The sequence below is a fragment of the Coregonus clupeaformis genome, chromosome 1, assembly GCF_020615455.1.
Source record: "Coregonus clupeaformis isolate EN_2021a chromosome 1, ASM2061545v1, whole genome shotgun sequence".
Lineage (NCBI taxonomy): Eukaryota > Metazoa > Chordata > Actinopteri > Salmoniformes > Salmonidae > Coregonus > Coregonus clupeaformis.
The window spans coordinates 96,455,732-96,473,731 of record NC_059192.1 but is presented as its reverse complement, the minus strand read 5'-3'; the positions used below and the strand labels follow the sequence as shown (position 1 = coordinate 96,473,731).

Sequence of the window (18,000 nt, the reverse complement as noted above, 5' to 3'; positions counted from 1 at the left end):
TCCGGTGTCGCTTAGGAACGCTTAGCTAGTAGCACATCATTATGGAGTTCACCCAGTCCCTTTCACATCTGCCACCAATACGACTTAACGACGTAGAACGACTTGCTGACAAGTGGTCCCTTACTTCAAGATCGAAGCTTGATAAAGGCTACAAGTTCTTCGTTGAAGGTTACCTGTTTGATTATGAAGGTACGTGTTTATCTTTATTTAGCTTAAATTAGCCCTATGCTAGCGAAGGTTATGAGCTGACGAGTTTCTGTTTTGCAGCCTCTTTTTAATATTACTGCTGTTTGTATCGACCGTAAGATAAGAGTCAGTAATGTATTAATGGCTAATGCTGCGCCCTTTCTCCCAATCACTGTATTGAAACAGTCTCAAGTGTAGTTAACGGTGAGGTGACAGTGAGAGGGCGATGTTACAGGTCCATGAAGAAAAATGAGGAGGCTCATCGGCTTCAGGTTTCTCAGATAAACAGTTCTCTAACATTATGATAAGATAGGTTAAGATAGATAAGTTTTCTTTTTTGTTGTGTTTTGCTGCGGTTGCAGATTTAATAAGAATGATTCCACAATGTTCCACTGTGGATCAGTTTGTTTCTCAGTCTGAGCTCTGATTTTGTATCATTAAACTTAATACACAACGAAATTCTAACAAACCGATGTGGGTTGTTGACGGCAATAAAGACTGGGAAAGATTCTGTGATAACTCAAAATGTTCAAATTTTCGATAAGTGTTGGCACTACTTGTCAAAGGTTTCAGAACAGCCAATTTTTCTTAATTAAAAAAAGAAATTGGGTTTTGAAAATTGTGTACAGTAGTTTATAATGAAACGCAGAAAAAATGTTTTGTAAGTACAGCACTAATTGTTATGTCTCTATGAACAGGTTACACTAGACTCTGCAGAGGTTCCTGTGGTACTCAATCACATGTCATGTTCCTGCTCTGCTGGGAAAGCACTATGTAATCACATAGTAGCACTTATTTTTCAAAGTGCTCACTATGTTACCATGGGCTTTAAGACAGTGCCATTGCCTCTGTCATGCACCAGCGCACTGCAGACCTGGCACCGGCCTAGGACACAGGTCAGACATTATTTGTTACACTGATGCAGAACTTTGCAGTTTGTATTGACTTTTGACAATGTATTGTTCATCATTATTATATCACAGGGAATTGTACCAGAGGCCACCAATGATATGGCGGTGTGTAAACCAGCGGCTAAGAAAAAAACAAGTGTCAGAGCTGGTGTGAAGTGCACACTGTACCGAGCCTATGATGGTGAGTCTGAATGAGCCCCCGCCTGTACTAGAGCACAAAGACTTTAGTGCATTTCTAAAATAATACAAACATAAAAGGAGGAGGGGCTGAAATAAAACCGTCACAGATGCTAATTCTTCCACAGAAATGGTGAATTGCAAGCAGGGGGCATTATAACGGACTACGCTTCGAGAGAGAAAGCAGTTGACCTTGTCATTTCCATGATTAACACGAGCAACAGATGACTATCTATGAAATGAATTGTGCAGTCTATTAAATGGCTCAGTCTTACGTCATCACGATCTAAACAGACATGCAGTAGCACAACATTTGGTTGTCATCCGTTTTTTTACATCAAATATCTTCACATACATAACAGTCATGAAGTTATTAGGTCACTTGTTATTTTGCTAATAGTAGCAGTTAAGGCTGTGTTAATGGGCATGGTCTGCTGGTAATGATGGGACTAGATTTGTAAAGAGGAAATCAAATCCTCCATGCCCACTGCCATTCCCGAAGACCCATGATAGGCTGCAGTAAATTCCGGAACATTATATTTACTTTTTACATTTGAGTCATTTAGCAGATACTCTAATGCAGAGCGATTTACAGTTAGTGCATTCATCCTAAAATAGCTAGGTGAGACAACATATCATAGCTAGTAGGGGGAAGCTTGTTCCACCATTGGAACGTAAGGTATGCAACGATCCCTTATAAAGTAACTTTACTTTATCACTATCAAGAACTGAGGAACTGGTTCCTGGCCAGATCTTCGATCCTGCCCTAAGAGACAAGTTAAGAACAGGTTGTGTCTCTCCTTTACAGCTTCTCCTTGTTGTGAAAGTTAGACAGTTCAACCACCCATCTCTCCAGCTGCAACATTCCTCCTCTGACTGTGCTTACTAGACAAAAAGCTTTGAAACCTGTCAGTCGGGTTACATTTTAAAAAAATGTTTTGCTCAGGTGGTAGGAATCCATTAAGATATAATAGGAGTCTGAACAGCATCTCTGAGAGAGATAAGGCCAGGTAGATCAGGTCAGTGCAAAATGTATGGTGTACCTTACTGAACTCAACCCTATTAAACTACAGCACATTGCTGTACACTGTACAGGTCATCCATGAAGCCTTCTAACTAAAGAGGAATGTTCCATGGCACGTCTTGAGCAGAACAGCCACAGTGGATGAAGACTGAGGTCTGTGGCCTGGTATGTCCTGCAGCAGATTCCTCATATCAAAACACTGCATATAATAACATTGTTAATGAATAAGAAAACCGGAATAAAGCATCAAATGACTCAGAAACTGGGTGGTCTTCACATCTTGATCCAAGAGGAAAGTCACTCACAGCACATACCCTGTACACTACAGTACAGCGCTGGATGAAAAGCACACAACACATAATACCCTGTACACTACAGTACAGCACTGGATGAAAAGCACACAACACATAATACCCTGTACACTACAGTACAGCACTGGATGAAAAGCACACAGCACATAATACCCTATACACTACAGTACTGGATGAAAAGCACACAGCACATAATACACTGAACACTACAGGACTGGATGAAAAGCACACAGCACATACCCTGTACACTACAGTACAGTACTGGATGAAAAGCACACAGCACATTATACACTGTACACTACAGTACAGTACTGGATGAAAAGCACACAGCACATACACTGTACACTACAGTACAGCACTGGATGAAAAGCACACAGCACATAATACCCTGTACACTACAGTACTAGATGAAAAGCACACAGCACATAATACCCTGTAAACTACAGTACTAGATGAAAAGCACACAGCGGTGGCCACGGAAACAGCTAGCAGCATCATAATAATCAAAATGGAGAAAGACATTCCTACAGGGACTGTGCACACAGCATCATTCTCAATCGAAGCCTGTTCTCTACAGCACTTAACTAAAAGGGGAGAACAGGACCCGCAGTGGAGGAGGACAGAGCTCTCAGCAGTCATCAGTCTAATTAGCTGCTCTGAAGAGAATGGAGCAACCAGGATGTTACCTCCACAACATTTCCATACAGATATGCACGAGCACACACACACACACACACACACACACACACACACACACACACACACACACACACACACACACACACACACACACACACACACACACACACACACACACACACACACACACACACACACACACACACACACACACACACACACACTTCAGAGAAATAATGACAATCATAAACCTCTATGTAGTATTGATTTTAAGGAAGACCAATTTCGCTAGGGCTTCACATCGACCTAATGAAGTTCAGAGCTGAACTGAAGTAGTTTTAGACAACCTTGAGGCAACAACTTGTTTTCTCTTCAGTTCGACTCTAGCAGTTTGATCTTTTAATATACTGAAGATCAAAAACATTTGGAAAAAAAGGAGTAAAAAAATAAATAAAATAAAAATAAAATATTTGTTTGTGTAAAGCGTAAAAGTTCAAAAACTTAACTGCCTAAAATGTAAATGTCTTTGCTATATCAGTGAAGATTGGTCACTTTTCTTTCATAACCAAACTAGGTAGGGGGAGGGGCTTGTAAAGGTCTACAGTATGACGATATACACGGAGTGGACAAAACATTAGGAACACCTCCATGACAAACTGACCAGGTGAATCCAGGTGAAAGCTATGATCCCTTATCGATGTCACTTGTTAAATCCACTTCAAATCAGTGTAGTTGAAGGGGAGGAGACAGGTTAAAGAAGGATTTTTAAGCCTTGAGACAATTGAGACATGGATTGTGTATGTGTGCCATTCAGAGGCTGAATGAGCAAGACAAAATAGTTAAGTTCCTTTGAATGGGGTATGGTAGTAGGTACCAGGCGCACCAGTTTGTGTCATGAACTGCAACTCTGCTGGGTTTTTCATGCTCAACAGATTCCCATGTGTATCAAGAATGGTCCACTACCCAAAGGACATCCAGCCAACTTGACAACTGTAGGAAGCATTGGAGTCAACATGGGCCAGCATCTCTGTGGAACGCTTGACACCTTGTAGTCCATGCCCCGACGAATTGAGGCTGTTCTGAGAGAAAAAGGAAGGGGGTGCAACTCAATATTAGGAAGGTGTCCCTAATGTTTGGTATACTCAGTGTACGTGAACCAGTCTTCCCAAAACTGTACCAGAGGTGGTCTGTGGGCTTGTTTTGGCATTCGGACAGGAAACCATATAGCCATATAAGAGCCCTTGTGTGGGGAAGTGTGGAGCTCTCTAGCTGAAACACAGTACTGTGGCTGATGGGCAGCTGGGAGGAGCACAAAGTCCTACAGATAGAGAGGAAGGAACCCTCACTGCTGCCAAGGCACATTTGGACCCACATTTTGGATGGATCTTCAGCTCCATATGGCAAGGAGTAGCTAGCAGATCTTTTACCGTATTGTACAGTAGTAATATGGGAATGTACATTTAGGAATGGGTGGTGTAGGACATGATTTCAGACTTACTCAACGTCATAAAAGGAGTAACTATATATTAGGCCATCTGGAAAGCCGCTTAATTAACAACGGCACCCTTCTGTGAATTCTTTGTTACGTTCCAACTTGAGTGTTAAGACGAGTGACCTAAATAGTGTGAGGAATTGAAACAAGATATCTGAATAGTGATGATTACCTGGAACTACTGTACACCCCAGAGTATTCTACATATTGTTCAGGATACAAAGCAGAAAGATGTCTCCCTGCCCTACCTTTACAGAAAACACAGAACGTTTCTGACATAAATTAAATGGAACAGCTCTCCAAGGACTACCTTGCCAAGGAGAGAATATGTGACAGTTCTGATGGTAAGAATACTGTAATTTATATCCCTCCGTACACGACATGCTGCTTTTTGAAATGCAGGAAAAGCCTATATAACGTCAGCATATGCTTACACCGAAGCTTAATGCATTAAGCAGCTCTGCTAAATTGGATCCCGGTTTGGTTGAGCACATGGGCTCGTAAATTGGTAGGATAGGGACTTGGGTGATTGGCCCGGTGACAAAGATCAGACACTCTGAAAAACTGCCAGATTAATTCAGATGCTTTTCATAGCATTCCTATACACACACCTTGCATAATTAGCCCTGACCTTGTAAACAGAAAAGGTAGTTTACTAGTTTTAAACAGAACCACAGCTGGAACCCTGCTCTATTGCACAGTAGGTTGAACAACATGACAACCTCCTGGAGTCCTGTGCTGACTGATCTTCTCATCCTGTCTGTAAATGGAGTGGCTAATCAGAATGGATGGCGCTGTGGGATGCCTGGCTGGGTTGGGATATGTGGCTCTTACCTGGGGGGAGCGTCTCCAGGCTGTGGGTTTTGTCATCTGCTTTGCGGTGGGCCTGATTTGATGAGTCAATAGTGTTCCAGTCATCCTGCCAAAGAAACACAAAGACACATGAATATAGAAACACATAGAGAAGGTCCCTTTCTACATTCAGTGGAAATATGTTCCCCTCCTCAGAAAAGGATGATCTGATGATAGAAAACCTCCACGTTCATAAATAGCATTATGTCAAGCACCGAGAATGTCAAGCACATTTCCCAAACTAATTCTGAAAGCAAATGGTTAGAAAAAGCATTTAAAATACTGTAGTCTTCCTAGTTCCCTGTTGATGCTTTGATTGATTTGTTCAAGGTTAGCTGTGGAATTACAAACACATTTGATTTATTTATTTTACTTCACCTTTATTTAACCAGGTAAGCCAGTTGAGAACAAGTTCTCATTTACAACTGCGACCTGGCCAAGATAAAGCAAAGCAGTGCGATAAAAACAACACAGAGTTATATATGGGGTAAAACAAAACATAGTCAAAAAATACAACAGAAAATATATATACAGTGTGTGCAAATGTAGCAAGTTATGGAGGTAAGGCAATAAATAGGCCATAGTGCAAAATAGTTACAATTAGTATTAACACTGGAATGATAGATGTGCAAGAGATGATGTGCAAATGGAGATACTGGGGTGCAAATGAGCAAAATAAATAACAATATGGGGATGAGGTAGTTGGGTGGGCTAATTTCAGATGGGCTGTGTACAGGTGCAGTGATCGGTAAGGTGCTCTGACAACTGATGCTTAAAGCTAGTGAGGGAGATAAGAGTCTCCAGCTTCAGAGATTTTTGCAGTTCGTTCCAGTCATTGGCAGCAGAGAACTGGAAGGAATGGCGGCCAAAGGAGGTGTTGGCTTTGGGGATGACCAGTGAGATATACCTGCTAGAGCGCATACTACGGGTGGGTGTTGCTATGGTGACCAATGAGCTAAGATAAGGCGGGGATTTGCCTAGCAGTGATTTATAGATGGCCTGGAGCCAGTGGGTTTGGCGACGAATATGTAGTGAGGACCAGCCAACAAGCGCGTACAGGTCACAGTGGTGGGTAGTATATGGGGCTTTGGTGACAAAACGGATGGCACTGTGATAGACTACATCCAATTTGCTGAGTAGAGTGTAGAAGGCTATTTTGTAAATTACATCGCCGAATTCAAGGATCGGTAGGATAGTCAGTTTTACGAGGGCATGTTTGGCAGCATGAGTGAAGGAGGCTTTGTTGCGAAATAGGAAGCCGATTCTAGATTTAACTTTGGATTGGAGATGCTTAATGTGAGTCTGGAAGGAGAGTTTACAGTCTAACCAGACACCTAGGTATTTGTAGTTGTCCACATACTCTAGATCAGACCTGTCGAGAGTAGTGATTCTAGTCTGGTGGGCGGGTGCCAGCAGATTTGCATCATCATGTTACTGTGGCAACAAGATGCCCCTGACCTGGCATTGCTCTGCTTCAAGCAGCTTTTCAAATGTCAGTGAGTTTGTCAAAAGCATCTTGATGAAGAAAAAGGAACAGTGGTCCTATGACAGTCAACAACTTGGAACGTAGATGGACAGAGGAAGGACAGAGGGCATGTTTTATTCAGCTTAGGGCTCATAGCCATTCAAATAACTTTACCATTTGTATGTCGAGTCACGCAGACCGCATTAGATCTTCTCAAGAGTCAGACCAAGTATATTTCTGTATGGTACGTTGGGTCAGACACACAGACAGCCTGTAAATTACACCCAATATACAAAAAAACGATGTTTTATACAATCTAATGGACAAAACACATTTTGGTCTCCCTGTTTATAACCATCAGGAGAAACTATTAGAAACGTTCTAGACTTATAAAAACCTTTCATGCAATCTCCTGCAATAGGGTGATCAAATTAAGATCCTACATCTGTACCCATACCGTAGGACGCGTTGGCCTCAGCATAGAGCCCATTTGTTTAATCTCGCCTGCCTCTATAACCAACTGCTGGGAAATTTGGCCGCGCTGACAATAAGAGCATGGGCCAAGCCAAACGGTGAAACACTGCAGCACTGCAAGCCTGTAACACACCGCGGGCCGGCCCGGCAATAACTCAAACAGGAAGGCCTCTTGCCAAGGTTAGCAGCAAATAAACAAACAGGCGGGATGGTATGGACAGAGAGCAAGTTACTGAAGTCCAGAAGCCCTCGCTCTGCCAAACACGACCAGCATCTGCTCTGGTCGACTGCTCCCTCAGGCCAAAATGGACTGGTGGCTGTGGCAACCAACAGCATTCAGACGTCAGCATTTTATCATATAAACGTATCAAATCAATGATCATACCATATTAAAAATCAATAAGTATATAGGTTATAGGTTGAAAACTTTTGTGAAAGAGCAGAGTTTGAAAGATATGGCATATAGGAGCAAACCAAATGGACATCATGAAAATGATCGGAGAGGTTGAGGGTAGAGGAAGTTCAGGAGTAAAAACAAACAAAATAGAATTATTGTTAAATTGACTGTGTCCATAAAAATGTATATAGTATGTACAAGCTGGAAGTAGAGTCCTAAGCGTTGTTGTTCACTAGTTTACACCAATTAGGGGAGGGGTGGTGGGGTTGGAAAGTAATAAAGGAAAATATATTTTAAAAAGGATTTGTATACACTACCGGTCAAAAGTTTTAAAACACCTACTCATTCAAGGGTTTTTCTTTATTTTTACTATTTTCTACATTGTACAATAATAGTGAAGACATCAAAACTAGGAAATAACTCATATGGAATCATGTAGTTAACAAAAAAAAGTGTTAAACAAATCAAAATATATTTTATATTTGAGATTCTTCAAATAGCCACCCTTTGCCTTGATGACTCCCGAGTGGCGCAGTGGTCTAAGGCACCTGGTTCGAATCCAGGCTCTGTCGTAGCCGGCCGCGAACGGGAGACCCATAGGGCGGCGCACAATTGGCCCAGCGTCGTCCAGGGTAGGGGAGGGAATGGCCGGCAGGGATGTAGCTCAATTGGTAGAGCATGGCGTTTGCAACGCCAGGGTTGTGGGTTCGATTCCCACGGGGGGCCAGTATGAAAAAATAATAATGTATGCACTCACTAACTGTAAGTCGCTCTGGATAAGAGCATCTGCTAAATGACTAAAAATGTAAATGTAAATGACAGCTTTGCACACTCTTGGCATTCTCTCAACCAGCTTCATGAGATAGTCATCTGGAATGCATTTCAATTAACAGGTGTGCCTTCGTAAAAGTCAATTTGTGGAATTTCTTTCCTTTTTAATGTGTTTGTGCCAGTCAGTTCTGTTGTGACAAGGTAGGGGTGGTATACAGAAGATAGCCCTATTTGCTAAAAGACCAAGTCCATATTATGGCAAGAACAGCTTAAATAAGAAAAGAGAAACGGCAGTCCATCATTACTTTAAGACATGAAGGTCAGTCAATCCGGAAAATCTCAAGAAATGTGAAAGTTTCTTCAAGTGCAGTCACAAAAACCATCAAGCGCTATGATGAAACTGCCTCTCATGAGGACTGCCACAGGAAGGAAGACCCAGAGTTACTTCTGCTGCAGAGGATAAATTCATTAGAGATAACAGCCTCAGAAATTGCAGCCCAAATAAATGCTTCAGATTTCAAGTAACAGACACATCTCAACTGTTCAGAGGAGACTGTGTGAATCAGGCCTTCATGGTCGAATTGCTGCAAAGAAACCACTACTAAAGGACACCAATAAGAAGAAGAGACTTGTTTGGGCCAAGAAACACATGCAATGGACATTAGACCAGTGGAAATTTGTCCTTTGGTCTGGAGTCCAAATTTCAGATTTTGGGTTCCAACCGCGGTGTCTTTGTGAGACGCGGTGTCGGTGAAGGGATGATCTCTGCATGTGTATTTCCCACTGCAAAGCATGGGGGAGGTGGTGTTATGGTGTGGGGGTGCTTTGCTGGTGACACTGTCTGTGATTTGTTTAGAATTCAAGGCACACTTAACCAGCATGGCTACCACAGCATTCTGCAGCGATACGCCATCCCATCTGGTTTGGGCTTAGTGGGACTATCATTTATTTTTCAACAGGACAACGACCCAACTCACCTCCAGGCTGTGTAAGGGCTATTTTACCAAGAAGGAGAATGATGGAGTGCTGCATCAGATGACTTGGCCACCACAATCACCCGACCTCAACCCAATTGAGAAAGTTTGGGATGAGTCAGACCGCAGAGTGAAGGAAAAGCAGCAAACAAGTGCTCAGCATATGTGGGAACTCCTTCAAGACTGTTGGAAAAGCATTCAAGGTGAAGCTGGTTGAGAGAATGCCTAGAATGTGCAAAGCTGTCATCAAATATAAAATATATTTTGATTTGTTTAACACTTTTTTGGTTACTACATGACTCCATATGTGTTATTTCATAGTTTTGATGTCTTTACTATTATTCTACAATGTAGAAAATAGTAAAAATAAAGAAAAACCCTTGAATGAGTAGGTGTTCTAAAACTTTTGACCTGTAGTGTATATGTATTTATATGTATATGTATATACAGTTGAAGTCGGAAGTTTACATATACTTAGGTTGGAGACATTAAAACTAGTTTTTCAACCACTCCACAAATTTCTTGTTAACAAACGATAGTATTGGCAAGTCGGTTAGGACATCTACTTTGTGCATGACGAGTGCAAGTTTACATACACCCTTAGCTAAATACATTTAAACTCAGTTTTTCACAATTCCTGACATTTAATCTTAGTAAACATTCCCTGTCTTAGGTCAGTTAGGATCTTTATTTTAAGAATGTGAAATGTCAGAATAATAGTAGAGAGACTTATTTATTTCAGCTTTTATTTCTTTCATCACATTCCCAGTGGGTCAGAAGTTTACATACACTCAATTAGTATTTGGTAGCATTGCCTTTAAATTGTTTAACTTGGGTCAAACGTTTTGGGTAGCCTTCCACAAGCTTCCCACAATAAGTTGGATGAATTTTGGCCCATTCCACCTGACAGAGCTGGTGTAATTGAGTCAGGTTTGTAGGCCTCCTTGCTCGCACAAGCTTTTTCAGTTCTGCCCACACATTTTCTATATGATTGAGGTCAGGGCATTGTGATGGCTACTCCAATACCTTGACTTTGTTGTCCTTAAGCCATTTTTCCACAACTTTGGAAGTGTGCTTGGGGTCGTTGTCCATTTGGAAGAACCATTTGCGACCAAGCTTTACTTCCTGACTGATGTCTTGAGATGTTGCTTCAATATATCCACATAATTTTCCTTCCTCATGATGCCATTTATTTTGTGAAGTGCACCCGTTCCTCCTGCAGCAAAGCACCCCCACAGCATGATGCTGCCACCCCCGTGCTTCATGGTTGGGATGGTGTTCTTCTGCTTGCAAGCTACCCCCTTTTTCCTCCAAACATAACGTTGGTCATTATGGCCAAACAGTTCAATTTTTGTTTAATCATTTCTCAAAAAGTACGCTCTATGTCTCCATGTGCAGTTGCAAACCGTAGTCTGGCTTTTTTAATGGCGGTTTTGGAGCAGTGGCTTCTTCCTTGCTGAGCGGCCTTTCAGGTTGTCGATATAGGACTAATTTTACTGTGGATATGGATACTTTTGTACCTGTTTCCTCCAGCATCTTCATAAGGTCCTTTGCTGTTGTTCTGGGATTGATTTGCACTTTTCGCACCAAAGTACGTTCATCTCTAGGAGACAGAATGCGTCTCCTTACTGAGCGGTATGACGGCTGCGTGGTCCCATGGTGTTTATACTTGCGTACTATTGTTTGTACAGATGAAAGTGGTACCTTCAGGCGTTTGGAAATTGCTCCCAAGGATGAACCAGACTTGTGGAGGTCTACAATTTATTTTCTGAGGGCTTGACTGATTTCTTTTGATTTTCCCATGATGTCAAGCAAAGAGGCACTGAGTTTGAAGGTAGGCTTTGAAATCCATCCACAGGTACACCTCCAATTGACTCAAATGATGTCAATTAGCCTATCAGAAGCTTCTAAAATCATGACATCATTTTCTGGAATTTTCCAAGCTGTTTAAAGGCACAGTCAACTTAGTGTACGTAAACTTCTGACCCACTGGAATTGTGATACAATGAATTATAAGTGAAATAATCTGTCTGTAAACAATTGTTGGAAAAATTACTTGTGTCATTCACAAAGTAGATGTCCTAACCTACTACCCAAAACTATAGTATGTTAACAAGAAATTTGTGGAGTGGTTGAAAAACAAGTTATAATGACTCCAACCTAAGTGTATGTAAACTTCCGACTTCAACTGTACATATCGCAATATTCTTTTGGACGATATACTTTGACTCCAAGTATCCATATTTATTTTATTTTTGCTAGGTAGTTAACGTTAGCTAGCGCTAGTTGGCTGTACTTGCGCCAAAACGCTGGTAATTTTCATCCTATAACTTGTTCTCCATCTTTTTAAATAGTGAGCCAACATGTTTTCAGCACTTTTATTTCCATGAATGATCAAAACTCATTTTTCTCATGGCTCTGTCTTGTCTCTCTGCAGCAGACATATGGTGAGCAATATGTTTGGAACATCAAACCGCAAAACATTTTGCAGTATCGTATCGCAGTACATACATATCGTATCGGCACCTAAATATGGCGATAGTATAGTGATAGTATTGTATGGGGATAGTATCGTATGGGATAGTATCGTATTCCTCTTTAAGGAATACCTGGGATAGGATAAAGTAATCCTTCTACCCCCCCCCCCACAAAAAAAAAAAATAAATAAATAAAAATAAAAAATTTGTAAAGTGGTTATCCCACTGGCTATAGGGTGAATGCACCAATTTGCAAGTCAATTTGCAATGACGTAAATGTAAATGTAAAATAGTACCGTATGGTGATAATACCGTATGGTGATAGTATCGTATGGGGATAGTATCGTATGGGGATCGTATCGTATGGTGATAATACCGTATTGCAATAGTTGCATATCGCGATAGTATCGTATGGCGATAGTATCGTATGGCGATAGTATCATATGGTGATCGCATAGAATGGTGATCGTATCGTTTGGTGATCGTATCGTATGTGATAGTATTGTATGGTATGGTGATAGTATCGTATGGGGATAGTATCGTATGGTGATCGTATGGTATGGTGATAGTATCGTATGGTGATAGCATCGTATGGTGATCGCATAGAATGGTGATCGTATCGTTTGGTGATCGTATCGTATGGTATGGTGATAGTATCGTATGGCGATAGTATCGTATGGCGATAGTATCATATGGTGATAGTATTGTATGGTATGGTGATAGTATCGTATGGGGATAGTATCGTATGGGGATCGTATGGGGATCGTATGGTATGGTGAACTTATCGTATAGTATGGGGATAGTATCGTATAGTATGGTGATCGTATCGTATCGTATGGTGATCGTATCGTATGGTATGGTGATCGTACCGTATGGTGATCGTATCGTATGGTATGGTGATCGTATCGTATGGTGACGGTATCGTATGGTGATAGCATAGTATGGTGATAGCATAGTATGGTGATAGCATAGTATGGTGAGGTCCCTAAGTATGGTGAAAGTATCGTATGGCGTATCCACCATCATGCTCCACCATCATACTCCACCATCATGCTAACGTAGCTTTTAACTCTGCTGGTCCCTGCTGTGCTCTGCTATTACATATGCCACTGTGGTACGTAAGCCCTGCTATGAACAGCAATGCTACCATCTACCATACATCATCTATCTGGAACAGATGCTGAACTGTAGATACCAGGCAGTTAAGTGACTCTATGATGACAGATACTGAACTGTAGGAACCAGGCAGTAAAGTGACACTATGATGACAGATACTGAACTGTAGGAACCAGGCAGTAAAGCGACACTACGATGACAGATACTGAACTGTAGGAACCAGGCAGTAAAGTGACACTATGATGACAGATACTGAACTGTAGGAACCAGGCAGTAAAGTGACACTATGATGACAGATACTGAACTGTAGGAACCAGGCAGTAAAGCGACACTATGATGACAGATAGTGAAATGTAGGAAACAGGCAGTAATGCGACACTATGATGACTAGGCTATATAATGTATGACAAGCATGCAGAGAGAAGTATGTTATTTAGATTTGTCACATTTTGGCATTTAAAAACGCAAGATGTAGAATGTGTGTGAGAAAACAGTTTTGATGGTCTCCATTAAAAAGAGGAGGATCCCATCAGCTTTCTATAGGCTAGGCCTACTAGATTTTTCCCCCCCTAATATTAAGCACATTGTTTCGCTTTACAACAGGAGTATAGCCTACCTGGCTGGCATGAAAATGAACCACGGGAAAAGCGTCCTCCATTCGTTATTTAAGTGCATAGATGACAAGTATTTTTTTCCCATGCCCCTGTTCCGAGACAGGTGCATGATAATGTTCCATTCTAAATAAAAAATCATTTCACACATAAATGATATTATTTTGTTTATGTAAAGACTACATTAAATTATGAATAGTCTGATGGGTGACAATATTAGCCTATCACTTGTGAATGATATATTATCACTTGTGAATGATGCCCAGCGTGTGCAGTAAGGCAAGAAACAGTGCATGCCTTTTTTTGCGACTTGTTCAAATCATAGTCGCACACCTCATGTAGCCTAGCCCATAGGCCTATATGTTTTGATTTGTAGGTTTGTATCACAACTAAAGACGCCTAATAATTTTAAGAAGTTAAGTACATTAATCCGCTTTACAACCGGTGTAGAGTCTAACTGAAGATAATTTTCACCATAAAAATGCACCTTTATAATAAAGCATTACATGCATAATCGCATTTGCGGTCACTTTTGGTTTTCCTGCTAATTGATTGAAATTTGGAACATTCACGCTTATATCCTACTGCCGTGTGCATTGCTGCGTTTCTAATGTAAGAAATTGTCTAATAGTGTGTCAACATTTTAAGATAAACGTTCTGATCTGTTGCGTCAGCCTCATTGCTTTTAAAAATTGTTTTAATGCTAGTGGTTGTATTCATTTTGGATCTATCACATCCCACAACTGTCCCAGACTATGTTTGGAATATTTATTTATTGCACAGAAGGACAAGTTGACCAATAGAATAGGTAAACTTCTGTACTATGGGGGATAGTAGATTGACATAGACTAGTGTTTTTGCTGTTCGTTAGGCCTACTCCTCTTGTTGGCTGATGAAAAGTAGGCTAAATCTAACATCTTCAATATGCGCCTCGGAATTCACTCAGTTGCGTCCCCTCGGTCTTCACTTGTAGCCTACTTCTTAGCTGAGATGCCTGTGAGAAGGCCCCGATCACGTGACGGGCATTGGATAATAAGAATTGAGATATCTGAGAGAGCCATGTGAGTGAGACGTGTTTCGGAGAAAGGCAGCTGGGAATTATAATTATTATATTCAGCCCAAGGGCACAACGGCCACGTTGGCAGCAAAACGCATGGATTTTTTAGGGGGCATTGCAGCCACACAAGGTGGATGCCACCGGGAAATTCAAGGCCTGGTGTGAATATTATCAAGTGCTTGTCAAATTGTGAATGAGAGACTGATGAAGTGTGTGCAGCCTGCACAAGAAACAAAGCAGAGCTCATGCCTTTCATGCAACTTTTTTCAAATGATCATTATAGTCGCATCATGCAGCCTTAGAATGTATTAAAAATCAAAACATATAGCCCAACGTTTGTATCACAAATAAAGTTGCATAAATAACTAAATTGAGCATATAGGAGGACCTGTTTCTTTGTTAACCACTCAACACAGAATAGCCGCACTTCCTTGGAAATCGTTTGGAGAAAATATCCTTTCTATTTTATTCAGCTATGTTCAATTATATTTTTCATACTATAAAATAATATAAAATAATGCCACGGAATTCTAAGCAAATCTTGTCTGCTAAATGAACTAGTGTAGCCCACAGCCATTTGGCATAGCCAGATCAGGGCCTAACATAGGAACAACTCAGAGTATGCTATTCTGTTCTTCTCAAATAGACTACATTTTCTTGATATCATGCTTCTTTAGACCTGTCTAAAATAAATAATGGATTCATTGTGATGGTGTAGGTTATATTAAATTGATTTAGACTTTTTTAAATGTAGATGTTCCAAAAGGTCTGCACCAGTGGCTTGTAGGCTATGCATGGAAGCCAGGAGATGCTAAACGTGTTTACTGTATGTTAATTAACGGTCAATTACCGTGCGACCGGCAGTTATTTGCTTGACAATCACCGGCTGACAAAATGTCATGACTGCCACAGCCCTAGGTGTGGTTAGTGTGTGTTAGTACCCTACCCATGGACAACTGAAAAGGTCTTTCATTTACCGACTGACAGCAATGGAGTGATTTACAAAGGTCATTTCCAAATGCTGACAAGCTACAAGATGGTGATGGCGCCAACTACTGAAAGAAAGATGTCAACCATTTAGGCTTATTCAAACTTCAACAGCCATACATAGTGACCCAACAGCATTAGAGAAACAGCCTACCTCAGACAAGTTAACATTTTCTCATTTAGCTAAACCGTTCACTGTGTACATCTCATGAGCCATGCAGTCAGCCTTGGCCTTGAGACAGTCATGAACATGATGAACCACAACAGCTAGACCTAACTACCACAGCTAACAACAGATGCAAAACAAAACAAGAAAACTTGTTTCACACATCACCTGAATTGAGTTGAGGAGGGTTCAACGTACTGAAAGTTGCAGATATACCATGAATAGAGCTGACACAATGTCAAATATGCATGTTCTGTTCTATCTTAATGTTCATGAATGTGGCCTTGTGAATGTGGCCTTAGACTTGAACTTTTCTACTTTGCCCAGAATGCTAAATATAGCTTAGCTAACCAGCAAACTCAAACTCAGTGTAAAAAAACATTCAGCTTTATTTAACCCTCATTAATGAATCCTCTGGCATGGGCAGGTGAAAGGGTCAGCGCAAGCTTAACTTAATCAAGGAATCAATTAGAAAAAGAAAATTATTTAAGGCTGTCCTTCTGCCAAAACCAACCCGCTGCCTCTGATGGCTAAATTATTCAGTGCAATTAATCATGGCTAAAATGTTGACATTCGGCGGAGAACGTCTTTTACTTCTCTCCTGTTCTCTTTTTTTTGTTTTTGCTAAGTCAGTCTGACGAGTCTTTGGTTCTGTGAGTAATCTGCAGCACACGCTGGGCGGGCTCAGGAAAAATGAATAAAACTTCCTCCGAAATCAGACGTCCTTCAAAGTCACCCGAGAAAAATTGGGTATTTTCTTGCAAATGTTAGCTAACAAGAGAACTCCCTCCATATGTTAGCCAACAAGAGATCTCCCTCCATATGTTAGCCAACAAGAGATCTCCCTCCATATGTTAGCCAACAAGAGATCTCCCTCCATATGTTAGCCAACAAGAGATCTCCCTCCATATGTTAGCCAACAAGAGATCTCCCCTGCTGATTGCTCAGCAAGCCTTTGACTCATCACCAACAGTTTGAAGATTATTAGCCAAATCTCTTGCAGCAGGAAGCCTTGGTTTGATTATGACCACATATCACATGTTCTTCTGGCCACCACAAATGACCATCGGCTCATTCATACCCACAAGCCTCAGTGATAGTCATCTGGAAACTTGGCAGTCCAATGGGGGATGGTGGTGTATAATTGGACAGCTTTCTTTGAGGAACATGAGGGAGTGATATCACTAATATTATCACAGCTCCACACACTGTAGCATATAGATAATAGATGAACTGTCAATGCCAATGGCTCTGCCAAACATCCATCTTCTGTAAGACACCATGCTGGCTTAAGCTGCAATATGTAACTTTTTGGGCGACCCGATCAAATTCACATAGAAACGTGAGTTATAGATCTGTCATTCTCATTGAAGGCAAGTCTAAGAAGTGGTAGATCTGTTCTATGTGCACTATTTCTATGCTTCCCGTTCTTAGGTTTCGTTTTTGCGTCTTTTACTTTTGTACACCAGCTTCAAACAGCTGAAACTTCAATAATTGTAGTTATGGAAAATATATTTCACAGCGGTTTAGATAGTACAATGATTCTCTACACTATGACTATACAGACGTGCTACCTTGTCCCGGACATTTTTTGTCATTTAGCAGACGCTTTTATCCAGAGTGACATCCGGGAGCAATTAGGGTTAAGTGTTTTGCTCAAGGGCACAGACAGATTCTTTACCTAGTCGACTCAGGGATTCGAACAAGCGATCTTTCGGCTACTGGCCCAATGATCTTAACCGCTAGGCTACCTGCCATCTTTTGGCTGTCTTTCCAAGTGATGGAATGGAGGGGAGAGAGAGAGAAGAAACTATCAGCTTTCTGCCCAGGGCCCTGGTGCTGAGAAAGGGCTTCATAAATACCACCTGTCCCAGACATTGAACACTGAGCCACTGAAGAGCCCAGACATGGCT

General features: G+C 41.2%; 1 protein-coding gene across 2 annotated transcripts in view; it reads right to left on the bottom strand.

Moving 5' to 3' along the window:
* Positions 1–18,000, bottom strand: part of LOC121577986 (polypeptide N-acetylgalactosaminyltransferase 2) — a 93,371-nt gene that overhangs the window by 37,462 nt on the left and 37,909 nt on the right. For both annotated transcript variants that reach the window (XM_041892022.2, XM_041892030.2), the window contains exon 2: positions 5,575–5,659. In XM_041892022.2, coding sequence (XP_041747956.1) covers positions 5,575–5,659 — 85 coding nt within the window. The remainder of the gene's footprint in view (positions 1–5,574; positions 5,660–18,000) is intronic.